Raw genomic sequence first — 27,257 nt, forward strand, 5'->3', positions numbered from 1 at the left:
TCGTGATCTAGTGAAATAGAGGAGGGCTCGTAGTCGATGGGCAGGGAAGAGACTTTGGCTCCGTTCTCAACGATGCTGATCTGAAAAAGGGAAAGGTCTCTTGTTAGTCGAATTTTGTAGAGTTTGTATAAATAGTATTAAATAGCTCGTACAGAAATCAATGTTCATATTTTCAGTTCTGATGTCTCTATGTAATGGAAATGGCAGAACATGCAGGATCGAATAGTTCAATCGAGTATCAACCAGTGGCGGCATTACCAGTGTAAAAAGATTTTTGAAATATGGAAATTGATAAGATTGCAAAGGAGGCACTTAGTAATGGTGTGATATCCACAAAAGTTGTGAAAAAGCTTTACTACAAAGAATTTGAGATCCCCTCATCCCTTTCTTTGATTTTGTCATTATGTTCTGTCTTATTGAACAATAAAGAATAACTATTGTTTTTGAAAAAAAAAAGAATAAAAAAAAGAAGAAAAGAAGAACGAAAAAAAAAAATGATCTATTCCTTTTGACCATTTTCCAGAGCACGTCAGACAACCCACTGGTTCAACAGTATGAGGAGCAGCTCACAGGAATAAAAAAAAGAAGAAAAGAAGAACGAAAAAAAAAAAATGATCTATTCCTTTTGACCATTTTCCAGAGCACGTCAGACAACCCACTGGTTCAACAGTATGAGGAGCAGCTCACAGAACTTCACTCGGTCATTGCAGAGCTGTCTCGGAAACTGGAACAGCAGCGTAACCTAGTCATCACTGAGGAAGATGAATTCACGGATACTCAGTCCATGATATCTCACACGGTGGAGGATGATGGAGACACAGTGAATGAGGATAACGACGAGGAGAGTCCAACAGAAGAAGGAGAGAGGAAGAAGAACGTGAGGAATGATCTCAAACCAGAGTTAACACCTAATGCTGGCATTGTGAGTTTATTTAAAATATGATTATTGATTAATATGCATATACTTTTAGCTTAATTTCCCCAGCTTAATCTGGCAGGGGGACTTGAAACAGGGAGTATACCAGCCTGAATTTCCCTTGCTAAAGAAACAGCAAAGGTTGAGTGAGAAGGGCATCCACTTGTAAAATTTGTAGCCAAAACCAAATGTCAGCCCAAAGCAATCACCCTAGTTAGGGCTGATTGAAAGGCTGGCGACAGACGCCGACCCCGCCTGTACAAGTGTACACGGGAAAAGGCGTAGAAAAAGAAGAAGAACTGTTAGTATTCTTAAATTCCTAATTTTTTTCTATACTCACATATTCTGTCCGATTTTCAGAGTCAAGAACCAGCAGCACTTGTGCAAATTAGCAATTGTTCAAATTGCCAGCAGTTACTAAAAGAAAACGAGCTGCTGAAAAATGCCCTCGAAAGATCTCATCAAAAAATCCAACACATAGAACAGTCCAATGGTGAGTTATTTGAGGAAAAGTTACTGTTTTACGGTCGTTTTGTAAACCAAGTTAGATCAAGGCTGTGTTATGAGGTTGTTTGTTCTACATATTGTGGTGGGAAAATGACCTAATGATGGTTACAAAATTCCGACATTTGTAACCACCACATACTCGTAATATCTTAAGTTCACCTCATTTATAACAAAGTAAAAACCTATCTTTTCAGTATGCCTTCTGCGTCCTCTGTTCTACGCTTTGCATTTATCTTGTTTTTTTTTTTTTTTTTTCAGATGAACCCATCATGAAGATCGCTGAGAAAGTTCAGCTGAAGAAGTTAGGAAGTCACGTGACCGGGTCTGATTTCTTATACTCTGGCGTCTCTAATACTCAGGTAATTATCTTTCATTTAAGTTAGGGACTTGTACAAAATGTGTAGCCCCCGTTAGTTTAAATAAATATTAAATAATCAACTAACTATAATAGAAAATACCTTGTTTATCGTGCTCGTATAGGACTAAAAAGTCCCTTTACCCGAGCAACTAGTAGTTGAGTGAACTGATACACACCCAAGAGGGCCCTGGAAGACCGGGACACGAAATAGCAAATTTCCTTTTGCCCCAAAAACTATGAGCCACTTTTCTGTGTTGAAATTCGAACATTTGAATTTCACGTCATGGTTGGGATTGAACCTGCATCCTTTTAACTGCACCTTTTCCCAATCTTATTTGGGGTCCGCGTTAGCATCCTTTATCCTACCCCTCTATACCCTCCTGTCTAATGCCTCCTTCCTTCTTTATCCCTTTGCTCTCTTGTCTTCCTCAACCTTATCTCTTTCCCTCAGTTTTGGTCTCCTTCTCTTTCTCTTCAAATTACATGAAATTTTATTGATCCCAAAAGGGCAAGTGTGCCTGAAGGCTTCTGATGTGTTCCAATCCACTCGACCCCTACTTTTATTACCTATGTAATGCTCGTATCTTCTCTCTACATGTCCATTTTCTCTATTTCCAGGTCGCTGAACACTTGGTATCCAATGTGCGAGATCAGTGTACGATACAAATTCTCGTATCTTCTCTCTACATGTCCATTTTCTCTATTTCCAGGTCGCTGAACACTTGGTATCCAATGTGCGAGATCAGTGTACGATACAAGAGTTACCTCATGCCGATCGGAAGCAAATGGAAATCGAAACCGAGAAACTGAATGCTAAACTAGAGCATGTGAAAATTCAGAACTCTCTGCTGGAAATGAATGCCAATGAAATGAAAACTCATTGTGAGAGGTAAGTTTAAAAAATCACCCATACCACCTAACCCTTAGAGCTCCATTATTATGTGGTCAAATAAATGAGAATGAAATTCCATGCCTCGGCTGGGATCGAACCCGCACCCTCCTGTTTACCAGGCGAGCGTCTTGACCACTACGCCACGGAGGTAGATATACAGTTAACTCATTTGTATAATATGTACCTTTTTTTTTATTTGTCATCAGGTTAACTGTTCTGCTAGGCAAGTACGAATCCAACGCCATCGCTCTAGAGCTCCAGCTCCGCTTTAGGCGAGAGGGACTTGTTGTTGAGCTCATAGATGTGAACCTTGCTATCTGCCCCTCCTACAGCGACTAGCCCGTGCTCGTGATCTAGTGAAATAGAGGAGGGCTCGTAGTCGATGGGCAGGGAAGAGACTTTGGCTCCGTTCTCAACGATGCTGATCTGAAAAAGGGAAAGGTCTCTTGGCCTACAGCGACTAGCCCGTGCTCGTGATCTAGTGAGATAGAGGAGGGCTCGTAGTCGATGGGCAGGGAAGAGACTTTGGCTCCGTTCTCAACGATGCTGATCTGCAAATATGAAAGGGAGAAATTTTTAATTGGGCTAAGCATACTTAAATGCTAGTCACAAATATCGTTCCCCAGCTATTACACCTAGATAAATTTTATGACTTGTCAGGGACTCGAACCACCCAAGTCCAACGCGTTAACAACTGCACCACTGAGGTTGGTCTAAAATGTGAAAGGTCTCATATTGGTCGAATTTCGTAGTATTCGGCCTTACTTGATTCCGTAGGATTTTGGATCAAGCAAAGTTGACACCTCCCTTGGATAAAAATAATGCACCTTGTACTGTCAGCATAGTACTAAAAGTCCCTTTAGCGCGTCTACACACGGATCTACTGAAAAGAAATTTAAGCAGTTAATTCAAAAGACTAATCACTTCCTTTTCAGTAGCTCCGTGTGTAGACGGGCTTACTCGTGGTCTAAAGTTCATATTTTCAGTTAAATTTTTTTACCCTAGGGGTAACTCAATCATTATATTATGATTATCTTGAGGAAATTGCATAGAAGTAAAATCCCCTTGATTTAGGTAGAATTCTAACAAACCTTTCTCTTCCTTCACCAACAACTACCATGCGTTGATTATCGGGTGACCAGGCGATGTCTTTGATGGGTCCTCCAATAGGATGGAATTCATTCTTCAAAATATGCTCCTTGTTGACTGTGTCCCAAATTCTAACTTTCCCTGAAATGTCCCCAGAGGCAATGTAAAAGCCACTGGGAGAATACTTGGCAACATTGACAGCACAAGAATGTTCCGTGTAGATGTCAGAGATAGCAGGGTTCTGTGAATTTTAAAACAAATTTCAGAAATCAGTTGGGAAGAGGAGAGTTGAGATTTTGATTATTTTTTTATTTTATTATTATTATTTTTTTTTTTAATAGTGTGAAAAGGTAAATGGAAGAGGGTAGTACTACTTTGGTGGCAAAGTGGTCAAGGGCAGAGCTAGAGCATGGAATTTTGTCCTTCATTAAAAATTTGAACACAATGGAGCTCTGTAGTTTAGGTGGTAAAAAATGCCTTTGGTACTCTTTGCTTGCTTTGAGACCTACACGTTAAGCTAAATCCTTCCAACTTCTACCAACTTACATATACCTAAGTAAGTTCTTTTAAATTATTATTTTTAGGAAATAGAAAATTACCTACTAAGCAGTTTCCTCACCTCTATATTTCTAATAATCACACTGTTTCCATTTGTGTAAAGAAAGTTCTTTCCTTTAGGATCTCCTCCAAGGACTATTGGTTGTCCTCTTTGGGTTCTTGGCAAGGTGGCAAAAATGTACTCTGAAAGAAAATTAATATCAGTAATTAATAGAGGGCTACTGGCTATATAGAAATCAAGCACATTGAATGACTCATTAATGAGATAATGAGCATTATTAAAAATGATGGCTTACACAAAAATAAGTACATGATCTAATCATTAGATTTTAATGTCTTGTGTATTATCTGATCAAGCAATTATTCACCAACATGATGTAAGAAAGATGCTTCATTTGGCCAAATCAAATGTTGCCTATTATATTTTTCTGTGAGGATTTGAATCTCAGTCGACGATGTTACAAATCCAATTTGTTGACAAACTGTTTTATGGGGGACTGAAAAATTTGTCCATAATGATCTACAATAGTATAAGTAGGTAAATGTTTTTCTAAAGATGTGTTTAGAAAGTGTACAAGTTCAGTGAAGTATGACTAATCCTATTGATACATATTTTTCCTCTCTCGCAAGTATTATCAAAGTTCACTGTTTGAAAGCTGCAATATGCTAAAAAATTGAACTTTATTATAGAAGGACATTGTAAAACTTACTGTTTGAATATGACATTTTATTTGAAGAATATTACACGCCGGTAGGTTTTTCCCTGAAGACTGGATCAATTTTCAAACTCAAGTTGGGTACAGAAAACACTTGAGATAACTATTGTTTACAGTTGATTTATTTGAGTACTAAAATCTGTTATCTTATTTTATACAGATATAAAATTGCACATAATGGAAGAAAACGCAAGATTCATGCCCAAATAAGGTAATGTAGGTATTAAATTTCCTATTTATTTAAATGAGAAAGTTGCAAAATAAAATTTGTCACTCGAAGTCGAAAATCGAAATCAAAACACTGGAATCATGACAGTGTTGTCACATGGACTGAAAAATCTTACCCTAAATCCGGCTATTTTTTTAGGGTATTTTACACGTTATCAGTGTCCGGCTAATTTTATTTTCCATCGTTTATCGTTTTATTCAGGAAAAGGAAAGTAATGTAATCGGGTGTAATTTTCTATGGTCAATTTAGTACCAGAACACGTTTTGAGGACCCTAGAGCCTAAATCCAACACTGGTTAAGATAGGTGCAGCGCCGCGGTTAGCGGCATTTCGGTCGCTGCTGAGGTCTTATTATCGTCAAGAAATCGAAGCGAGAAGGAGCACAGGATAGGAGAAAGCTAGACGTTCCCATAACGAGCCTTATCTGAGTTCTGAGAACGATAAGTTCTACCCAGGCGAGAATCGAACCCGCGCCCTAGCGCTTACAAGGCAGGCGTACTACCTTCTGAGATATATGTGACCAGGCTGGCTACTCGTATCATTTAATTGAGAACTTGAGCATATTTAACCTGAAGTACCTATGTAGGTACACCGCGGTTATTATTATTTTTTTACAAATCCCGAAGGTCCCTAAGTTTCTTAATATTCTCATTTCTCAGTCTCCATGGAATTCCTTAAATCCAGCATAATTCCCAAGTTTCCAGTCTGGTTGACTAGGCACAGTGGGTAGGTAGGTACTTTGGAAATATCAAGCCTCCATTCCGATTAGAAATTAGAACCCGCGTTTATCAGGTGAGCGATAATACGTACATATATATAATCCGCTATGGCGCTGAAACATCTCTTACAGGGACTCGTTGTAGATAATAAATTTATACGGCAAGTAGTGTAAATACCTAGGTAGGTACATAAGTAACTTAAATTGTCATCATGAATGACACCTTTGAAGAGAGAAGGAGAGAGAGAGAGGAGCGACAACAGACAATAATTTTAAATGTACATATAACTCTTCGTGTATTTGAAAATATAAAAAAGCTGATTTAATAAGTAGGTAAAAAGAACAGGTATCAAAAAATATAAGAAAATGAAGCAGTCCTGAAGTTTTTACAGAAGAAAACTACACAATAAATTCAGATTACAATTTCAGGTACCATGCGGAGGTAGGTAAGATTTTCGTCAAAATCATAACCTTTTACGAAAAGAATTTGTTCAAAAGCTCCTTCAATATAAATCAATCTTTGGTAGGTCAAATGAAAAAGAGAGGAATACAGGTAACCGATTCATCGTTTTTTCAGTTCACGGTTTTGGCACGTATATAAGCGGGAAAGCTTTGAATCTGGGAACACTGTACACCTTAGTGGTAGTAAGGGTATTTGGGGTAGTAACTGTATGGGCTGTAAGCGTAGTAAGATGGATAGTAGTAGGACTTGGCGTAGTATGGGTATCCGTAGCCATAACCATAGCTGTATGGGTAGCCGTAAGCACCGTAGGCATAGGGGTAACCACCGTAGGCGTAGGCGGACTCGGCTTTCTCTAGATCAGCAGACTTCTCCAGGGCTTCGGAAGCGGCGGGAGCAGGCACAACCGTGGTTGAAGAGTTAGGTCCGCATCGTCAGCGGAAATTGCGGTATATAGGTACAGAGGTGCCATCGACTTTGCACCTCCTCTAAACGAAGAGCAGTAAATACCAGAAGGAAAAGGTGAGAAGAGCAACCACGGTTGAAGAGTTAATATGTCCGCGGAAATTGCGGTAAGTAGGTACGGAGAAAATGGACTGGAAGTCATCCACGAGATTATTTGGCATAGCTATAAATAAAATCAAACTTGCCAAGCTGGTCTCCAACATCCGTAACGGATAGTGCATTACAAAAAGAAGAAGATACGAAGGTATGACTATAAGGAGACTAAAATATCAATAAGGTCGCCATCCACTTTAGCACCTCCTCTGAACGAAGAGTAGTGCTTATTAATATGAATGTATAAATGAACTCTTGTCCTTTGCAAAACCCACAGTTCCTAACTATCAAAAAATTGTGGTGGTATTTCACCCCCTCTCCAACTTCCACAGGTTTACAATCTGCCGAAACAAATAAATAACCCATTAGTTATTTTTTTCCCTCCCAGAATTAATGAATACACCAACAAGAGGGAATATTTTTTCCCCCTCTCATAGATTTAACCATTCACTTTATTGGTGTCAAAAGGCTCAAGTGTAGGTACTTGTTGTCATACTCTCATAAGAGCCCAAATATTCTAAATAATGAATTACATTTATTACATGATATAAATTACATAATAAATTTACATATTTCACACGACAGTCTTCTTCCTTGGATGCCCTTTGCACTCAACCTTTGTTATTTCTTTAGCAAGAAGCTGGCGTTTGAAGATGAAACTGATGTGATCACGAAGTGCTTGCGCTCGCTTGGTCGGTAAGCACGAGGGTGAGAATTCGAACCCCGAACTGAGGCATGCACTTTTTGCCAAATTTGAGCAGTTATAAAATACGGCAAAGAAACGAAGTAGGCATTTAAAGCTGCAATCGATTCCTAATATTACGCTGTGCTTAAACCTTTTAGGGGTTGTCTTAGCTCGCAAATTTCTTTGGGTTTTAAAAATAATATTAAGAGTCTGTATGTGTTTTGTTGAGTATTTCCAAATTACAACTTTAAAAATTTAAAATATTGATGACAGACACTTGACCAAACTAATTGACAGATACATTTTTTTAAGCATAGTAAGCAGGGATCTTTTAGGTCTCACTAAGTCCCAAAGGATTTTAATTAAATAGGTATTTGATTAGAGAAAACACAGAGCACAACTCGTTGATATCGCAACAATATATATATTTTTTTTTTTTTAGGTACAAAAATTTTATGCCGAAAGGAGTTTTCTTTTTGAACTTAGCCGAGGTAGGTATGTAGGTACCAGGGTACCTACTACAGATTATGATAAATTTTATTATCTAATAAAACAGAATTTTAATTCACCAAAAAGATAAACTTTCGATTACGAGAAAAAAGTAAGTACAAATAAAACTTTAAAAAATAAACACTAATTAAAAGTTTGCTATTAGATACTCACTTTGCTGAACATTATTGTGGTTTGGTTTACAAATGAACACGATTTAGAAGAAATAGAAGGAAATTAATTTACAAAAGACGATGTTTGATTCGGTTGCGATTGTTATTAGATAGGTACTCACTTTGCTGAACATTTTTGTGGTTTGGTTTACAAATGAACACGATTTAGAAGAAATAGAAGGAAATTAATTTACAAAAGACGATGTTTGATTCGGTTGCGATTGCTATCGATTGAACTTGCTGTTTGATAAATATTCGATGAGAAAATTTATATTTATATTAAAATAATTCAAGAAAATTCTACATTGAACATAAATAAAAATTCTCAGCTAGGCTATCCAGTCAGGTTCGTAATCAGAGGATATCCCAAGGTGGCAGTTACGTTGTGTTGGAAATATACCTAATTTGGCTGGTTGATTGGTAGGTAATTAATTGTTAGTTATGTCTGCTCTACTAAATACATATAGCCCATTGTGTAACAGAAAAGGCTCAGAGTTGAATTCCAAATAGTTATGAAGCTCTGCAAGATGGTGTTGTAGACCAAAATGAGATAGGGTAAATCACAAAAAGTTTTTCTGCTAGGGAGTTTAGGGTTAGGTTGAGTTGGGGGACAAAAATTTCCACAAGTTAACACATGGTAGGTACCTATTAGCCTAAGAAGTCAGGTACCCGTCAAAATAATTCACTTTATGAGAATAGGTACGTAGGTAATTATTTGAATTCCGATTACTGATAAATAATTCATCAATCATCGACTTTATGAGGTGATACGGATTTTTCTCCTCAGCATCAACTTTATGTCGGTACGTGTACAAGCAAGCAAGAACCTCTTACTTACTCAAAAACAGTTTTTGAACGGTAAAATCCGTCTATTGGTACTTTGAACTGGTCATACTTTTGAGAAAATCTTTTCATCAGTCTAGTAATATACCTAATTTGGCTGGTTGATTGGTAATTATTAATTAATTGTTAATTATGTCTGCTCTACTAAATACATATGTATAGCCCATTGTGTAACAGAAAAGGCTCAGAGTTGAATTCCAAATAGTTATGAAGCTCTGCAAGATGGTGTTGTAGACCAAAATGAGTATACCTAATTTGGCTGGTTGATTGGTAATTATTAATTAATTGTTAGTTATGTCTGCTCTACTAATACATATAGCCCATTGTGTAACAGAAAAGGCTCAGAGTTGAATTCCTAATAGTTATGAAGCTCTGCAAGATGGTGTTGTAGACCAAAATGAGATAGGGTAAATCACAAAAAGTTTTTCTGTTAGGGAGTTTAGGGTTAGGTTGAGTTGGGGGACAAAAATTTTCCGCAAGTTTACGCATGGTAGGTACCTATTAGCCTAAGAAGTTAGGTACCCGTCAAAATAATTCACTTTTTGAGAATAGGTACGTAGGTAATTATTTTAATTCCGATTACTGATAAATAATTCATCAATCATCACTTTATGAGGTGATACGGATTTTTCTCCTCAGCATCAACTTTATGTCGGTACGTGTACAAGCAAGCAAAAACCTCTTACCCACTCAAAAACAGTTTTTGAACGGTAAAATCCGTCTATTGGTACTTTGAACTGGTCATACTTTTGAGAAAATCTTTTCATCAGTCTAGTAAGTGTCCCTTTTGTTCTCCCTTTGAGTCCGGACCTGTATTATGGTTCCAATAGATAATGGATAAAGCTGTGTAGGGGGACAGGAAGAGAAGGAGAAGTGAAGTACAAAGAAAAATAACAAGTCAATCGGGAGGTAGGTAGGTAATTATCGCGTTTTCCTCTATTCTATATCTTCAGTTCACTCGTAATCGAACATACCCTGTGTGGAAAGAGAAACGCCAAGGGAAATAGTAAAAATGGAAAATACTTGGTACCTAAATTTCATAAGGCGCCGTCTGACGCTGGGATTCGAACGCAGCACCGGCCACGTGGTTAGTGAAATTTGCAGCGAAATGAACGCAGCAGCGGCCACGCGACCTTTCTAATAGATATTTTAGTAGATATTTTTATTTAGTTACACACTAAGCAACAAAGCCATGTGTGAGATTAATAGATAGCTGCGGTAAATATCATGAATTTTAAAATACAACCTCCGATGAGTACTCTCTTGACTGTGTACTCCATACCATTCCCTCCAATACGGTAATTATCGCGTTTTCCTCCATTCTATATCTTCAGTTCACTCGTAATCGAACATACCCTGTGTGGAAAGAGAAACGCCAAGGGAAATAGTAAAAATGGATAATACTTGGTACCTATGGGTACCTTACCTACTGAACCTCTTATGGCGCTTCATAAGGCGCCATCTGACGCTGGGATTCGAACGCAGCACCGACCACGTGGTTAGTGAAATTTGCAGCGAAATGAACGCAGCAGCGGCCACGCGACCTTTCTAATAACCTAACCTAACCACTAAGCAACAAAGCCATGTGTGAGATTAATAGATATAGCTGCGGTAAATATCATGAATTTTAAAATACAACCTCCGATGAGTACTCTCTTGACTGTGTACTCCATACCATTCCCTCCAATACCTCTTTTTCTTCGCCTTTTCCCGTGCACAGACGCATTTTTCGTCAGCCTCTCAACGAGCCCTAACTAGGGTGATTGCTTTGGACTGACATTTGGTTTTTACTTTTACTAGTAAATGCCCTTCGCACTCAACCTTTGCTATTTCTTTAGCGAGGGACTATTTCTTTAGCAAGGGACCTCTAGTTTAAAAGATAGTGATGCACGACGCGACAGGAGAGAAATTTCTCGTCTTGTTTCGTCTCGTCAACTCTACAAGACGTGAAATAGACTGTATCTCAACCTACGACACACTAACACAGACCTCTCATACTATTTATACACAAAAAGTCTTAGGATTAGGTGTAGGGACTAGACAGCCCTAAAGGATGGGTTAAGCTTCTACGAATCTGATATACTATTCCAGGAAGTTTGGTGACGGTCCCCCAGCAAGATCCCCAAATCGACGACCAGCTAGATCTCCTCAAATCCAACATCCAAATTGCTGGCAGTACACAGATGTTCTACGTACTCAATGCGTCGAGAGAAGTTAGCCAAGAATTTGACGAGCTCCTTGACAGGTATGACGTTCTTTTTGAGAGGAGGGGATATTTCAAAAGACGCCAAAAACAAAATCCTTTACAATGAGGCCTTGGGGAGTGAACAACAAGTAGTGCTTTATTTAGACTGTCAGCTTAGATAAAGTTGTCCAATTAATTATCATTGCTAAGGGATATTTCAAAAGACGCCAAAAACAAAATCCTTTGCAATGAGGCCTTGGGGAGTGAACAACAAGTAGTGCTTTATTTAGACTGTCAGCTTAGATAAAGTTGTCCAATTAATTATCATTGCTAATCTCTTTATTGATGCAATTAGATTAGAACAAAAGGTATTACTGTATGATTGGGTCTACTTAACCCCATTGTACTAGCCTATCGGAAATAGTAGTGAGGTAGGTCTGAATCCATTAATCTAAAATGGGCAGACTCGAGCGAACTGGATATATCAGGGTTAACTTTTCTGAAACAATATTCAATCCATATACCTATAGGCAATCTACGTATTTTAGGTTTGCTATGAAAGCCTACAAGACTGAGACCTCATATTTTCCCTATCGTTTCAGAAATCAGTGACGTCATAATCAAACAGTTGGCTCATCCAAAAATGATAATTTCTCGAAAAATGCTCCACAAGTACGAGGGGTTTTACATAATCTTCATTTACAACTACGCATCCCTTCTGACAGAAATTTTGGAACAGGTGCCCAAGACGTCAGCGTCCAAATTTGTTGTCTTATGGCCCGAACCAGGTATGGAAAGAGAGTAATAAAGTAGTCAAAGTAGGATGACTTTTCTTTCTGTGGTACAAAGTAGGCATGTATACTTTAACATGATTTTCTTTATGTTCCTACCTTAGGGAGGTAGGGACGGAAACCCAGCACCTCCAGAAACTAAGGTAGGTACTCCCACAATGTCTTGGAATTATTGGGCACAGAGACGCGTAAGTCAGCAACAATACCAACAACTAGAGTAGCTTACTAAGTAGGTACATATTTATCATAGTGAGGTTTTATTGATTTGGTACCATCAAAATCAATATTTTATGTATACATTGTATAAGACCATGAAACTCCACTTCGTGTTAACATAGGCCGGGCGGCGCTTCGAACTCTTGACGTTCGCGCGCCTCCCGGCACGTTTGATTCAGCATTTATTCCAGAAATATTCCTCCAGGCTCCGAAGATCTGGGTCGGATACAGTCGGTGTTCGCCGAATTTTGGAAGCACCAAATCATCGATGTGGTGGCCGTTGTTCAGAAACTAAGGTAGGTACTCCCACAATTTCTTGGAATTATTGGCCACAGAGACGCGTAAGTCAGCAACAATACCAACATACATATTTATCATAGTGAGGTTTTACTGATTTGGTACCATCAAAATCAATATTTTATGTACATTGTATAAGACCATGAAACTCCACTTCGTGTTAACATAGGCCGGGCGGCGCTTCGAACTCTTGACGTTCGTGCGCCTCCCGGCACGTTTGATTCGGCATTTATTCCAGAAATATTACTCCAGGCTCCGAAGATCTGGGCCGAATACAGTCGGTGTTCGCCGAATTTTGGAAGCACCAAATCATCGATGTGGTGGCCGTTGTTCAAATGAAATATGGTGGCATACGGATTTACGACTTCGAGCCATACAGCCCAACCCGATGTGCACAATCTGGACCCCCGATTCTGATCAACATCTGGAGTGCCCGATTCAATCGACTCTCGTGGCCAAATCCTTTGTATAACCGGAAGAAAAAGGTGAGAAGGGCAACCGCGGTTGAAGAGTGAGGTCCGCATCGTCAGCGGAAATTGCGGTATATAGGTACAGAGGTGCCATCGACTTTAGCACCTCCTCTGAACGAAGAGCAGTAAATACCAGAAGGAAAAGGTGAGAAGGGCTCGTGCTTTGCAAAACCCACAGTTCCTAACTATCAAAAAAATGTGGTGGTATTTCACCCCCTCTCCAACTTCCACAGGTTTACAATCTGCACGGTTGCCCTCTCAAATGTATGGGCGTTCATCGGCCTCCAGAATCAACCATTATTCGATACCCGAACAATACGGTCAAACTGAAAGGAACCGCCATCAAGGTTTTTAAGTTCGTTCGCCGAACGTTGAACTTTACCACGGACAAAATCATTCACCATGTGCCGAACAATTTGAGAGAGCAGGAGTACTTGAACGATACAACGTGTATTGGTAAGCGCCTCCCAATATCCCTCATCTAGTTGTTGTTGCTAACGTCATTGACAAAGTTCAGTCACTCGTCACTCATCTTCCAGGTCCAGGAAGGTGGCTGCTGCCACGGGGTTGATCGGTGCCGTCATCTTTTATTATTATTAGACGAGACAATTTAAGATATAAAACTTTAAGATGGACATTTAAGATATAAAAATTTAAGATGGACTTGGAAAATTAAAAAAAAAAAGTTCAATTTTCGGACACTTATGATTTCTTATTACATGGGGAGTATTTTGAGATATAAAATTTTGGACCAAAAATCGGCCGCCTTAGGCGGCTTGGGAATTAGATTTTTTTTTTTTTCAAGTACGTATTCCGCAAATGTAATAGAAAGTCGTGTGATGTTCACACCAGATATATTTTTTTTTTTCCTGCAAATGACCTTGTTGCTATAAATTGTATAGATAAAAAAAATAATAAATAGCTTCTCCCTTACGCCACGCCACTGCTTACGAGTAAATGGCTGTGGGCAGAATATAATACTTGCGGATTAAAATTGAAACGATCATGTGTGTATTGAACATCGTTGTTATGCAACCCAATCGGAAAACGCCCCCATAAGGAAACGAGTTCTGGAACTTCATAATAATTAACCCACCAATGAGTTGCATTTAAATGGTTCACTTTTTATTTTCTAATAATATGTTGGTATTATAAACAGGTCTGCAAAAAATTGTATATGTAGGTATAGAGGTACTTAGTGTTAGTATAACAAAATATTTTATATGTAATTTCACGTATGTGCGAACATCATTTCTATGTGATTTTTTACTTTTTTGGAGTACAATCTAACCTTTTTATGAGTGCCTATTTAAAAATTGCTTCTGTGAATTAGCTTTGGTACCTTTGACTTCTGTATGTCCCAATCAACTCGGAGAACCGTGATCTACCTCATTCTGGATTCCGAACTGAACGTGGCGTTTATGACGGAAAATCAAATGGACTGCTTCACCTGGGCTGTTCCTTATGGCGAAGGCTACGATCCATCCATTTGGATCAACTACCTGTCCGAGTTTTCAGAAGTCACTTGGATCCTCATAGTCGTCGGTAAAGCTAGATTTCCTTTTTCAACGTTAAAATTCTCATGGCAAACCTGGAAGAAGTTCTACAAGGGATGGCAATCTCGCGGATCCGCTCTTTTTTTATCTCGATTGGCCCCAATTTCGCGAGATAGATAAAAGTGCGGAATTCCCTCTTTTTTTTTTTAATATAAGGTAGGACGCTATGTCTAGGACCCGGGGAAATCCAAGAGGAGACGCAAGGTTCCCGCGATACAAGCACCATGGTGAATCCATTGCGGCAGTACCCCTTGTACTGGGAAAACGGATGCCCAATATGCCCATTCCTCAGACTCAGGAATTCCATACAGAAGCCTAGGTACCTACTACCTCTATGTTTGAGGGGTTAGATAAGAATAACGTAGTTCCTCAGACTCAGGAATTCCATACAGAAGCCTAGGTACCTACTACCTCTATGTTTGAGGGGTTAGATAAGAATAACGTAGATATGCCCATTCCTCAGACTCAGGAATTCCATACAGAAGCCTAAGGTACCTACTACCTCTATGTTTGAGGGGTTAGATAAGAATAACGTAGCCCCAATGGTAGAACGGTTCCAGATAGAAAACAAAGTGAAAATTGGTCAGAGTTGACCCCTTCCGACTGAACTTTCCTTAAACAGCCATTCACTTCATTACGCTGGACGTTGTTTAATGTGGAGAATCCAAATTTCCCGTTTGTATTTTCCATATTCTGTCCCACCCAATTTCAGGACTTTAGATTTAGATTAAGCTTTAGATTTAGATTCCATCATGCCTTCGGGGAGTTGCCCCTACACCCAAGCCTCAGAGTGGGCCTTTTGTGTTTGAAAATAAATTTCAGGACTTCTCGTAGCCGCGTTTTTCGTCTCCTTCGCATCGCAATATCTTCACCGAGAGAAGCACCAGTTCCAGAGCTTCTTCTTCTGCTGTTTCTTCGTCTTGAATCCAAATTTCCCGTTTGTATTTTCCATCTTCTGTCCCACCCAATTTCAGGACATTAGATTTAGATTCGTATAAGCTTTAGATTTAGATTCCATGCCTTCGAGCAGTTGCCCCACACCTAAGCCTCAGAGTGGGCCTTTTGTGTTTGAAAATAAATTTCAGGACTTCTCGTGGCAGCGTTTTTCGTCTCCTTCGCATCGCAATATCTTCACCGAGAGAAGCACCAGTTCCAGAGCTTCTTCTTCTGCTGTTTCTTCGTCTACTCTTCGTTCATTGGCGCTACAATCAAGCCCCATCCGCGGACTTTGGTGCTTCGCCTGTTCTTCGCCAACTGGTTGTTTTACAGTCTGGTCATAACGGCATCCTATCAGGCGTATTTGGGTGAGTTTGTTGCCGTACAATTTTATTGCAGTGAAAACGTAACCTCTAGTTTCTTCTTCTTCCTCTCCAGTCTAGTAAGTGTCCCTTTTGTTTTCCCTTTGAGTCCGGACCTGTATTATGGTTCCAACAGATAATGGATAAAGCTGTGTAGGGGGACAGGAAGAGAAGGAGAAGTGAAGTACAAAGAAAAATAACAAGTCAATCGGGAGGTAATTATCGCGTTTTCCTCCATTCTATATCTTCAGTTCACTCGTAATCGAACATACCCTGTGTGGAAAGAGAAACGCCAAGGGAAATCCCACCCGCGAAGTGTTCTCCAAGCTCCATCTCGCCAAGCCTCCATGCTGTCGAGTATACCTAGGGAATAGTCAGCAAAGCCTTTAGTTGGACAATATACACAAAGTCTCCGTCTCTGTCACGGTGGAGACAACAATCACCCTTCGAACACTTAAGTTAAATATCACTGCACGGCGTGCTGGCCATTTGCATGGGGATGAAATCGGCCTCGTAAGGACAACCAAGAAGTTGCTTCATAGAAGCCTAACCTTATCCTTCAGGGCTGTTTGTCCCTAAACCTAAGCCTCTGATTGGGCTTTTTGTGTAAGACTAAGTTGTATGAGGTCCCAGCTATACAAAGTGTTACAAAGTCAAGTTGTAGATATTATTTTAACATATTATGATCGTACCTATTCGTATCCATGTGACCGAACTTTCAGAAAGGACCTCTCTTTTCAGTAAATGGATATGCGTGTTTGAAGTTCAGTACCTTCAATTTCCAATCAATGCTATGGTCGAATCATCGTTAAAACTGTAGGTAATTACGACTTTGTGTTATGATGATAATATTTAAATTCGGTCATGGATTAGTGCACATCCATCTTATTACTGAAGATATTATGCGAGCGATAAATATACGTAGTGAATTCTTACAGTAGGTACTAGGTACAATACCTATACATCGTTTTAGGACGACGTAAATTCGTATTACATAAGGACAAACTTTAGTGACTTACGTTAAACGAGGTCTAGAACAAACGATATGGCCTTCTTGAACTTTGAAATTTAATTGCAAACATCCGAGTATGTCAAAACATCGCCAGGTCCAAGACCACATGATATTTATGTGGCTACTGGCCTATAATATTGACCATGGTGAATGTGGAAGAAATTTCGACGGTGGAAACTGGATGAAGAATTGCCAAAGAATGAAAGAAGAATCCTTTTCCTTTGACCAGCAGTGAACAGATACCTTATTCGCCTTAAGGTGATGTCCACACAACATAGTCGACCAGCCGTCGATCGATGTCGACTGAACCGTCCAGCCGTCCACACTGCCTCGACAACATAGATTCACCTCGTCGATCGACGCACGGTCGATCTTTTCTACTTTCGACAGATGGTTGCCCAATACTTTGATGAGTCTGATGACCTTTTAATAGATAGATGGATAGATCTGACAGCTATTAGGTGTAGGAGAACCTATTAACTTAGACACCCCGTATTATTATTCGGTTTTCATTGATCATGAAAAGTACTCAATTAAAATATGTATGTATCTACATATTTAGCATTAATCTATAGACATGTACTATATATCTACCTTGCTGGTACCTATCAGCTAGGCCAATTTTTTAATTATTATTTTAACTTTATTCCGGTAATCAAGATGCAAGATATCTTCTATTATACCTATTTTTATGCATTGATTTATTCTATGCCTCTATCAATGTCATCTTGAATATTATTTTTGTTTTGTAGATCTATATTAATTATTATAATTATAGACAGGTAGGCCATCTGAGGCCAAGGTCACAAGATCCTGAAATTTCTAGACGATCTTGCCGCGTGGACGAGATTTAGAAAAGGAAAGAGAGAAAAAAAAGAATAGAAAAGAGAATAAAAATTACATCTAGTTCATAATCCATTCGTCAAATTTTCAAAAGTTTGATTCAGCTTATTTTGAAAAGAGTGAAAAGTCTGTGAAACTGTTGTTATCAGGCAAACGAATTTTACTATCAGCGATAAATAACGTAGTAAATTCTTACAGTAGGTACTATGTTTACTGTACATTGTTTTAGGACGTAAATTCATATTACATAAGGACAAACTTTAGTGACTTACGTTAAACGAGGTCTAGAACAAACGATATGGCCTTCTTGAACTTTGAAATTTAATTGCCGAATTTTACAGTAGTCTCATTAATTTACTAATCTACCTCTAACTAGTTACCTACCTATTAGAGGTAAATCATTAAAAGACATTAAGATTTTTGTTTTAATTCAAAGAGGATGTGTGATACCCTTCACCTAATACAGTAGGTATCTATCAATGTTATAAAGGACAATAGTTTTTCACCAGAGGACAAATAGGTTCTCTCTCTCTTTTAGTCCTGTGCTGGTAGTATAATCAAGAAATTGTCTATTCTGAAATGAGGCTTTTGTGATGTTTAAAATTGAGAACGTTTTCTGATCTGAACTCAGGTTATGCACTGTAGATCCCTCATCCTCCCCGGCATCATTATTAGTTTCAATATCCTGCAGGTATTTGTGCACATATTCCAACTGAGATAGCAGAGATTCATGTTCGATACTTTCACGAATTCGATCCGCTTGATGAAAGGACAAAAAATGCAGATGAATAAAAATAAAAATGAATTGCATAAAGTATATTTTTCATGTATTCAACAATAATCAGGCGTTTTATAATCTTTAGGACGGCAAGAAGAAAACGTTGCCGTCATTTGTCCATTGCACATGGCTGGCTTCTCACACAAAAAAAAAAAATCGAGATTCCAGAAAAATAAATCCAGGAAAATTGATAAGATTCAACAAAATCTGATAAGAAAAACTACTGAAATTGCCACTGTTAACACTGTTTCTAGGATACTTAATCATGGTGGAACGGATAAGTGTAAGCTTTGTGTGCCAGCGATGCCTGCAGCCATTGATCCTGAATCCCTCTCTCAACAACATGAATTGTCATACCCTCGCAGAACTTTCATGTAAGTATCTATATGCTCAGGATCTTTGGTCTTGACAACTATGAAAATCCCCCTTCTCACCAAATACCTACCTACTTTTTAGCTACAATATTCTGCATTTGATATTTGAGCTAAATGTGACCAATCTCGGATCTGTGATGGTTCATAGAGTGGAAGTCCCTGTTAAGAACTTTTTGACAAACATTTTGCCAACTACCTAACAGATTTTTTGGTGTTACCTATGTCAAATTAATTGGTAAATTGGTAATTCTAAAAAATTCTGGTTTAGGTATATGCTCAAGATTATTTTAGTACAATTTAAGTTTTTTAGTCTTTTGAGTTACTTCCTCCAAGGTTCATTGAGTTCTGTCAAAGATTCAACATCCACCAAGATAGTTCATAGCATTGTCCGCTCATCCATCGAGATTTTAAGAAACCACATATACAATCCATGATATTCTCCATATTATCCATCAATTTACAGCAGGTAGTTAATAGGTACCTGTATATTATAATATTTATAATACTTGGATAGGTAATACAATTTTATTATTACGTCGTTCTGAAGTTGGGTCTCATGACTAATCTATAGTGATGTATTGTAACATTTGTTAATTAATATTATCATTAGATACTTTATGAAATCTGCGAACTAAATTTCATTTCGGATTTCCAGAAATCTCAAGTTAGATGCCTCTTTTTTCATTGTGGCAAAAATGCGAAAATCTCATTTCTCGAAGTTGTAGCATTTGGTACAAATCCGTGGTTTTTGCTACAACCCGAAATCGGTCCAAGTTCAAAGTACCGAAAATTACCAGACGACACCTATAATCTCCCCCGGAATACACATCTACATATATGCCTCATTTGGTTGCTTAGGTGTGTCTACACATAGTCGACCAGCCATCGACCGATATCAATAACCATCCACACGACCTCGACAACATAGATTCACCTCTTTTTATAGGTGTAATTTGTTTTTTATTTATATATTATTATTATGAACAAAATTACATCATTAAAGAGGTGCTCTATTAAACTGTTGGTATAAAATGAACAACTTGTTCTAACTAAGCTGACAGTCTAAATAAAGCACTACTTATACCTCTTCGATCGATTATGTTTGGACACACCTTCAAAGACAATCCTGGCAAATGTCTCACCCTGGACGTAGAACTATTTCTGTGTTGACATCAATGACTCGTACATCGACATGACTTTCTGTAGTTTGGCATTCATATTGTCCATAACCTCATCACTCAGACTGTCTGGTAGGCGACATGGTGAGATGGGTTTCTTGTTCGAACTGTTCACTCGAACATCTGGTAGCGGTTGTATTTCGTTCAACGCATTCAGCGTTGACAACAAGCGCTGGATTTGCTTGAAGTTCGCCGATCCCGTTTCCTTTTGAAAGTTGTCTCTGTAAATTTCAGATGTAGGTATAGAAAATGTTAGCTTTCATCCTGTTAATAAACTCTCCTTGTTTCTGTAGATTTTCCTCTACATCTAGATAGTGTTTTCATTTCACCTCAGTTGTACTATCAATTTATCAATAATTGGAAACTTGAAAAAATTAAATCATGTAATTGTTTTTAGAAATTATATACTCACATTTTATTGGCGTAGTATTCATCGGAGATTTGCACAAGCCATGAATGAACCTGGACGAGTTTATTTCGGAATTCGTGCACTTTCAACGAGGACAACTTGTCAATATCAGCCTCGAACAGTTTCAAGCTTTCGTCTTGTGAGGACTTGAGTTTGCCAAATAATTGATTCAAGTTTTGAAATTGAGCGACATGATCGCGAATATTTTTAGCGCAGCTTTCCTGTAAGAAATAGAACATAAACGTAAATTCTCATCTACCTACTCCCATCATCAATCTTTTTACTCTGGTAATGCAGCCACGAGTCGTTACTCCATTAAAGTAGCTACTCAATTGTCCTCACGAGGCTGAGTGTCCCAAACTCCAAGTACAGAGCTGAAAAAACTTCGATCCCGCCGGGAATCTAACCCGGAACCTCCGGCGTACAAGTCTAGTGTGATACTCACTCGGGCACGGAGATTACTCACGGAAAATAAGTATATACTTACATATACAACAAAAGAAATTAATGAAGGTATGTTACTCACCATCATCTGGATTGTATTTTAGCCTCGAACAGTTTCAAGCTTTCGTCTTGTGAGGACTTTAGTTTGCCAAATAATTGATTCAAGTTTTGAAATTGAGCGACATGATCGCGAATATTTTTAGCGCAGCTTTCCTGCAAGAAATAGAACATAAACGTAAATTCTCATCTACCTACTCCCATCATCAATCTTTTTACTCTGGTAATGCAGCCACGGGTCGTTACTCCATTAAAGTAGCTACTCAATTGTCCTCACGAGGCTGAGTGCCCCAAACTCCAAGTGCAGAGCTGAAAAAACTTCGATCCCGCCGGGAATCTAACCCGGAACCTCCGGCGTGCAAGTCTAGTGTGATACCCACTCGGGCACGGAAATTACTCACGGAAAATAAGTATATACTTACATATACAACAAAAGAAATTAATGAAGGTATGTTACTCACCATCATCTGGATTGTATTTTTGACTTCGGTTTTCTGATCTGAACTCAGGTTATGCACTGTAGATCCCTCATCCTCCCCGGCATCATTATTGGTTTCAATATCCTGCAGGTATTTGTGCACATATTCCAACTGAGATAGCAGAGATTCATGTTCGATACTTTCACGAATTCGATCCGCTTTGATTTTTCCAATGTCCTGGTTCAATTCCTGGGGAAAAATGATTTCATGTTATTAAGGCAAGTTCATAGGACAATGGGTATCACATGCTATGTTATAATAGGCTTGTATGCCTGCGTGTTGTGAAGTTTTTTGGCTTTGAGCTGTGGAGACGTGAAAAGCGACCAATGACAGAACGCACAGATTTTTTTTTTTGTGATAGCCACGGACTTGTAACCCTAGACTTTCCCAGTCTAGTTAGCTTGGAGGGTAGCGCGTCTGCCTTGTAAGTAGGGTTCGATTCCCAGGGCAGATAAAAAAAAACAATGATAAAAAAAATAAACTCCATAACGTGTATAATACATACATCTTTCATTAGCAGCTGAGTTATTTCTTCAAGCAAGGCCTTAATCTTGTCATCACGTTCCTGCCGAATACTTTCAGCCTTTTTATATTCAGCCGCAGTTTGAGATAGTTCTGATCTCATGGAATCAAGTTCTGCCTCAACGGGTGAAAAATCGACATCCACTCTGAAAGTAAATAGAAGTTTTTACATTTTGTAGGTACTTACAGTCAGCATCCATGGCGTAGTGGTCACTGCGCTCGCCTTGCACGCGGGAGACCCGGGTTCGACTCCCGGCGGGGTCAAGAAATTCGTATCATGCAAATGATTGATTCCGTGACTGGCTGTAGGGGCCCACTCAGCCTCGTGAGGAAAATGAGTAGCTATGACATATAAATGCGCACAGCGACCGGTGCCAGCGTACATAATAACACAAAGAAACTGCATTTACATTTTGCAGGTGATCAATTTATAAAAACAAAAACAAATCGTTGAACTGAAACGAAGAACTTACTTTAATAAAAAATCTTTTTGTAAGCACTATCTAGGTAGCGGATTCGATTCTCGCCCAGTATAGGACAATGGGTATCACATGCTATGTTATATTAGGCTTGTATGCCTGCGCGTTGTGAAGTTTTTTGGCTTTGAGCTGTAGAGACATGAAAAGCGACCAATAACAGAACGCACAGATTTTTTTTTTTTGTGATAGCCACGGATTTGTAACCCTAGACTTTCCCAGTCTAGTTTGCTTGGAGGGTAGCGCATCTGCCTTGTAAGTAAGCGCTAAGGTTCGATTCCCAGGGCAGATAAAAAAAATAGACTTCATAACGTGTATAATACATACATCTTTCATTAGCAGCTGAGTTATTTCTTCAAGCAAGGCCTTAGCCTTGTCATCACGTTCCTGCCGAATACTTTCAGCCTTTTTATATTCGGCCTCAGTTTGAGATAATTCTGATCTCATGGAATCAAGTTCTGCCTCAACGGGTGAGAAATCGACATCCACTCTGAAAGTAAATAGAAGTTTTTACATTTTGTAGGTACAGTCAGCTCCCATAGCGTAGTGGTCACTGCGCTCGCCTTGCACGCGGGATACCCGGGTTCGATTCCCGGCGGGGTCAAGAAATTTGTATCATGCAAATGATTGATTCCGTGTTGCGGGGCCCACTCAGCCTCGTGAGGAAAATGAGTAGCTATGACATATAAATGCGCACAGCGACCGGTGCCAGCATGGTAGGTAAAACAGCCGAAGATTTCCTTCAAGTACAAATCAATGTAGACTTCAGAAAGGAGTGGGATCAGACAGCCATTGAACTGAAAATTTTAGAACGAGATCCCAAAACTGAGACAGATGTTGTCTATTGGGAGCTGAGATTTCCTGTAAGTTTATCATGGTTTGATAGTGGGAACTGTAACATGTTGTAACAATGGAGGTCTTATATTGTCTTGAAATTGAAGACCAAAGAAGGACAGGATGGGAAAAAAATCCATTTATTCCAAGAACGAACCTTATCTGTTTAGGATAAAGTTCGCCTTGGTCGGGATGCGAACTTATGACCTAGCACTTAAAAGGCAGGCACAGAGGACAGGATGGGAAAAAAATCCATTCATTCCAAGAACGAACCTTATCTGTTTAGGATAAAGTTCGCCTTGGTCGGGATGCGAACTTATGACCTAGCACTTAAAAGGCAGGCACACTACCTTCCAAGGTAACTAGGCTGACTTATAACAGTAAGATTAATGTTGAAAAAATTGTGAACTGTCTTGGTTATTTACAAACAAATTAAATCCATTTTTTCTTCGTCCTCTTGTTCTTATTTTAGAGATTCTTTACGAATCGAGACTATGTGTTCCTACGAAGGTGTAAAGTGGACGAGACAAGAAAAGTCATCACCATTATCAATCAGAGTACAAACCATTCGAATTGTCCGCCCAAGTCTGGAAAACATCGAGTCAAAGAGTTCTGGTCTTACATGGTGATCAAGCCCACCACTGATTTTGATAAACCAGGTTTGGAGTTCGTCATCACTTACTTTGATAACCCGGGTATTCGGATGCCAGCCTATATCTCATCATGGCTTACGTTTACAGGTTAGTGTTGGATCTTCTTTGTCGTCTTGTTTTTTTTTTTTTTTTAAGCACATGGTTGTTCAGGCACCGTCACACACATTCTTTTTCGAACAGAGCGCACGCATATTACGCTAATTGGTTCTTGAATATGCTCGTTAATCAGGAAAAAAAAAAAAAAACATTATTTTTACTTTACCATCGCTCAAGTGACAAGAATGTCTTTTAAAAGTACTTATGTGGAAGGAAAGAGTTCCCTTTGTTAATGCCTTTGAGCCTTTTGTTCTCATAACAAAGCTTTACTCAATGTGAGACGGTTCATAAATATTTACTAACAGGTTGTTGTTGTTGTTGTTGTTGTTGTTGTAGCGGCTTTAGCTTTCGCCGAATGGCGATAGCAGAATAAAGAAAAGATGTCTTTTTGTATCTGCTATACACCGGGGTGATGGTCTCTAGCTCTAGCCATGTTAATTTGGCTGGCTCGTCCGTCGGAACGAAAATCGCACAGCCCTTCTTCTTCCAACAACACATTCCCCAAAAATAATCTGAATTCTAGTCCTACTGATCAACCAGACCCCAAAGCAGGACCAGTTGCTCCCAACGCCGCTAGTCCTGGAATCAATAGCAAACCTGCCAAGCACAACCCATCCCCGCCTCCTCGATCTTACTATCAGATTCTCAAGAACAGTATTTTCTACATGTTCTATTCTTCTTAGTGCTAGCATTAACGGAAACGTGAAATTGTAAAATCATACTTGAATTGAATCACGCGATGTTGAAGGCCAAAGATGTCTTTCTTCTGGGTGAAGGAGAATGAAGATCCCCTTTTAAATTCACATGCTCAAGAACAGTATTTTCTACATGTTCTATTCTTCTTAGTGCTAGCATTAACGGAAACGTGAAATTGTCAAATAATACTTGAATTGAATCACGCGATGTTGAAGGCCAAAGATGTCTTTCTTCTGGGTGAAGGAGAATGAAGATCCCCTTTTAAATTTACATTAGTGAGGAAGAAATTGCAAGATGGAATTTTGTGAAACTCCAATTAAGGAGCGCGGTAGCGCTCCGCCCCGCCAAGTCAAGAAAGTTTGACCGCGCTACTAGAGATATTATACGCGACAGGGAAAGTTGCTAATTCAGTGTTTCCTAGAACATGGAACATGTAAATGATGTATGTATCAGTTTCAGATAATCTCTTTTTACAAACAATTGATCAGTACATAACTAGGTATCTGAATTTATGAACTTAAAAAGTCCAACATATTTCCAAGTTACTCTACATTCTACAGACTGCGAGGGTAAAGGGACTTTTCAGTCTCATTTCTCATCCTAGCAGTATAAATGAAGTATATTCTATTCTACATTGTTTTATTTGACCAAATAAACACTATTAGTTATAGATAGATATACTCACTTTTTTCTTCCAACTGTTTCTGGGCCAGCTTTATTTCTTCATCTAACAAAGCCTCCTCCTTTCTCTTCTGTTCCAGAATTTGTTTGAGCTTCTCTCTCTTCTTGTGTAAAATGACATCTTCTGGTTTGTGAAGAGAAACCTGGAAATCACAAGTTATAAGATAGGTAAAAAAAGAGTGGAAAGAAGGAAAAGGAGACAGTAAAAAATGTGAGTTAAATTTTGCCCCAGACTTATAAAAAAGTATAAGTCTATAATACGGAATTCAGTAGGCACCTAAAAAAAAAAAAAAGATCTATGAACCAATATTGTCCATTTTATGTCATCTAGGTAACATGTTTCTAGCCATTCTCATCATAAAGGACTGCATATTTATATTTGGAAAGATTTTACCTCAATTGGGCCATGGCCAGGATTTGATTTTTGATATTCATAATTGGCAATCAGCCTGTTAATTTGTTGTACTTCTTGTTTTGGACGAACATGCTGCACAATATGAGTCCATGCACCTTTCATTACTGGATCATTTATTGACCTAAAAAAGGAAAGTTCATCACAATATTAAGTACAGTCGAACCTGTCTAAGTGGGGAACCTGGATGAAGGGCATTTCACTACGAAAAGGTGTATTTTCCTCTCGAAAAACTTTCGGAAACGAAGCCAATGGTTTAGTACAGGCGCCGAACCGGGAGGTAGTTTCCAAGAGGGAACCGGTTCGCTTTCCAAAAGTTTCCCGAAAGGAAAATGCACCTAAACAGTAGACAAGTTTCAAATTGGAGTTTCACAAAATTCCATCTTGCAATTTCTTCCTCACTGATGTGAATTTAAAAGGGGATCTTCATTCTCCTTCACCCAGAAGAAAGACATCTTTGGCCTTCAACATCGCGTGATTCAATTCAAGTATGATTTCCCCCCAAAAAATACCACTTCGTGGCATAAAAAAGACCCCGCCAAGTCGTTCCTTTCAAAATCAATCAAGTGCCCGCAAAAAAATAAACAAAAATCCATCCCACCCCAAAAAAGATTAGAAATCAATTTTGTACCCCGCCTTTTATTCACTTCATTTTGAAATTCCATGACATTTTCCTGATTTTTCCTATTTTCCAGTGGATAAAGTGAATTTTCTTTCCAAACCTCGTGCTTATCTTCTAAGGTGAAAGTGTGTTTTCTCCACTACTAGGTACACTGTGGAATAAAATGTTGATCTCGTTTTGTATCGAATAAAAACCCCAGTGGAAAAAATCATGTGAGGTTTTTCACTGATCACATAGGTTTAGGTCTTACCTCAACCCTCAAGTGAGACGTAAAATCGAAATTCTCGATCATGTTTGCTGTTTCTGGCGTAAAACTGTTTCAACAATTTACTGTGTAAGTAGAAGTGTATTTTCCTTTTAGAAAATTGACCAGTCGGGTGTACAGTCTCGTCAAAGTGTGTACCGAATCTACCAAGTTAATCTCTGAGAATGCTACCTTAGATTGAAGGGGAGCGCGTCTGCCTTGAAAGCACTAGGTCGCGGGTTCGATTCCTGCCCGGGGCGAATTTTATCCTAAATAGATAAGGTTCGTTCTCGGAACGGCTGGCTCCTTCCGACACGCTTGATCTTTGACGTATTTTCCAGGTGTATGGTTACCGCGTTCTACCAGGCCATCCAGCAATCATTTCTCTACGATATGCCCACCACAATGGTTCTCCTGAACAAACTGCACAGCGCTTGTAACGCA

The 27,257-nt window shown here is 38.9% G+C and overlaps 5 protein-coding genes across 6 annotated transcripts; 3 read left to right on the plus strand and 2 right to left on the minus strand.

Moving 5' to 3' along the window:
* Positions 1-200: 200 nt before the first annotated feature.
* On the plus strand, positions 201-3,012 carry LOC108252686 (colorectal mutant cancer protein-like). The gene is made up of 6 exons (XM_017445071.1): positions 201-260; positions 641-922; positions 1,277-1,409; positions 1,682-1,782; positions 2,492-2,670; positions 2,880-3,012. The coding sequence occupies exons 1-6, from the start codon at positions 201-203 to the stop codon at positions 3,010-3,012; spliced, it is 888 nt and encodes a 295-aa protein (XP_017300560.1).
* Positions 3,013-5,044: 2,032 nt separating this feature from the next.
* Positions 5,045-16,619, plus strand: LOC113468445. The gene is made up of 7 exons (XM_026825368.1): positions 5,045-5,247; positions 11,978-12,163; positions 12,932-13,164; positions 13,383-13,597; positions 14,483-14,694; positions 15,791-16,009; positions 16,615-16,619. The coding sequence occupies exons 2-7, from the start codon at positions 12,019-12,021 to the stop codon at positions 16,617-16,619; spliced, it is 1,029 nt and encodes a 342-aa protein (XP_026681169.1). The 5' UTR covers positions 5,045-5,247; positions 11,978-12,018.
* Positions 16,620-19,602: 2,983 nt separating this feature from the next.
* Positions 19,603-23,059, minus strand: LOC103511658. 2 transcript variants are annotated; one of them, XM_026825362.1, is made up of 5 exons: positions 22,903-23,059; positions 21,560-21,766; positions 21,147-21,254; positions 20,601-20,710; positions 19,603-20,409 (listed from the first exon to the last, which is right to left on the minus strand). In XM_026825362.1, exons 1-5 carry the CDS (start codon positions 23,020-23,022, stop codon positions 20,166-20,168), a joined length of 789 nt encoding a protein of 262 aa, XP_026681163.1. In that variant the 5' UTR covers positions 23,023-23,059; the 3' UTR covers positions 19,603-20,165. The 2 variants fall into 2 exon arrangements, with proteins under 2 accessions (XP_026681163.1, XP_026681162.1); XM_026825361.1 differs by lacking the exon at positions 22,903-23,059 and adding an exon at positions 22,083-22,239.
* A 229-nt stretch (positions 23,060-23,288) lies between these two features.
* LOC103511667 (stAR-related lipid transfer protein 7, mitochondrial) lies at positions 23,289-24,154 on the plus strand. Its single transcript, XM_017445072.1, has 2 exons — positions 23,289-23,438; positions 23,882-24,154. Exons 1-2 carry the CDS (start codon positions 23,289-23,291, stop codon positions 24,152-24,154), a joined length of 423 nt encoding a protein of 140 aa, XP_017300561.1.
* Positions 24,155-25,012: 858 nt separating this feature from the next.
* LOC103511668 lies at positions 25,013-26,065 on the minus strand. Its single transcript, XM_017445073.2, has 4 exons — positions 25,930-26,065; positions 25,540-25,678; positions 25,258-25,271; positions 25,013-25,087 (listed from the first exon to the last, which is right to left on the minus strand). Exons 1-4 carry the CDS (start codon positions 26,050-26,052, stop codon positions 25,013-25,015), a joined length of 351 nt encoding a protein of 116 aa, XP_017300562.1. The 5' UTR covers positions 26,053-26,065.
* Between the last annotated feature and the right edge of the window lie 1,192 nt (positions 26,066-27,257).

The sequence above is a fragment of the Diaphorina citri genome, unplaced genomic scaffold (genome assembly GCF_000475195.1).
Source record: "Diaphorina citri unplaced genomic scaffold, Diaci psyllid genome assembly version 1.1 scaffold738, whole genome shotgun sequence".
Classification (NCBI taxonomy): domain Eukaryota; kingdom Metazoa; phylum Arthropoda; class Insecta; order Hemiptera; family Psyllidae; genus Diaphorina; species Diaphorina citri.

What these genes read in the sequence shown, in the direction of transcription:
- LOC103511668 (XM_017445073.2), bottom strand. Translation starts at nt 26,052, where the DNA reads ATGAAAGGTGCATGGACTCATATTGTGCAGCATGTTCGTCCAAAACAA. An exon ending in CTGGCCATGGCCCAATTGAG is followed by an intron (nt 25,679 to 25,929) that starts GTAAAATCTTTC and finishes TGTGATTTCCAG; the next exon opens with GTTTCTCTTCACAAACCAGA.
- LOC103511667 (XM_017445072.1), top strand. Translation starts at nt 23,289, where the DNA reads ATGGTAGGTAAAACAGCCGAAGATTTCCTTCAAGTACAAATCAATGTA. An exon ending in ATTGGGAGCTGAGATTTCCT is followed by an intron (nt 23,439 to 23,881) that starts GTAAGTTTATCA and finishes TTCTTATTTTAG; the next exon opens with AGATTCTTTACGAATCGAGA.
- LOC103511658 (XM_026825362.1), bottom strand. Translation starts at nt 23,022, where the DNA reads ATGAGATCAGAATTATCTCAAACTGAGGCCGAATATAAAAAGGCTGAA. An exon ending in AAAATACAATCCAGATGATG is followed by an intron (nt 21,255 to 21,559) that starts GTGAGTAACATA and finishes TATTTCTTGCAG; the next exon opens with GAAAGCTGCGCTAAAAATAT. An exon ending in GAATACTACGCCAATAAAAT is followed by an intron (nt 20,410 to 20,600) that starts GTGAGTATATAA and finishes TGAAATTTACAG; the next exon opens with AGACAACTTTCAAAAGGAAA.
- LOC113468445 (XM_026825368.1), top strand. Translation starts at nt 12,019, where the DNA reads ATGATAATTTCTCGAAAAATGCTCCACAAGTACGAGGGGTTTTACATA. An exon ending in TGTCTTATGGCCCGAACCAG is followed by an intron (nt 12,164 to 12,931) that starts GTATGGAAAGAG and finishes ATATTACTCCAG; the next exon opens with GCTCCGAAGATCTGGGCCGA. An exon ending in GAGTACTTGAACGATACAAC is followed by an intron (nt 13,598 to 14,482) that starts GTGTATTGGTAA and finishes TCTGTGAATTAG; the next exon opens with CTTTGGTACCTTTGACTTCT.
- LOC108252686 (XM_017445071.1), top strand. Translation starts at nt 201, where the DNA reads ATGGCAGAACATGCAGGATCGAATAGTTCAATCGAGTATCAACCAGTG. An exon ending in TAACACCTAATGCTGGCATT is followed by an intron (nt 923 to 1,276) that starts GTGAGTTTATTT and finishes TCCGATTTTCAG; the next exon opens with AGTCAAGAACCAGCAGCACT. An exon ending in ACACATAGAACAGTCCAATG is followed by an intron (nt 1,410 to 1,681) that starts GTGAGTTATTTG and finishes TTTTTTTTTCAG; the next exon opens with ATGAACCCATCATGAAGATC.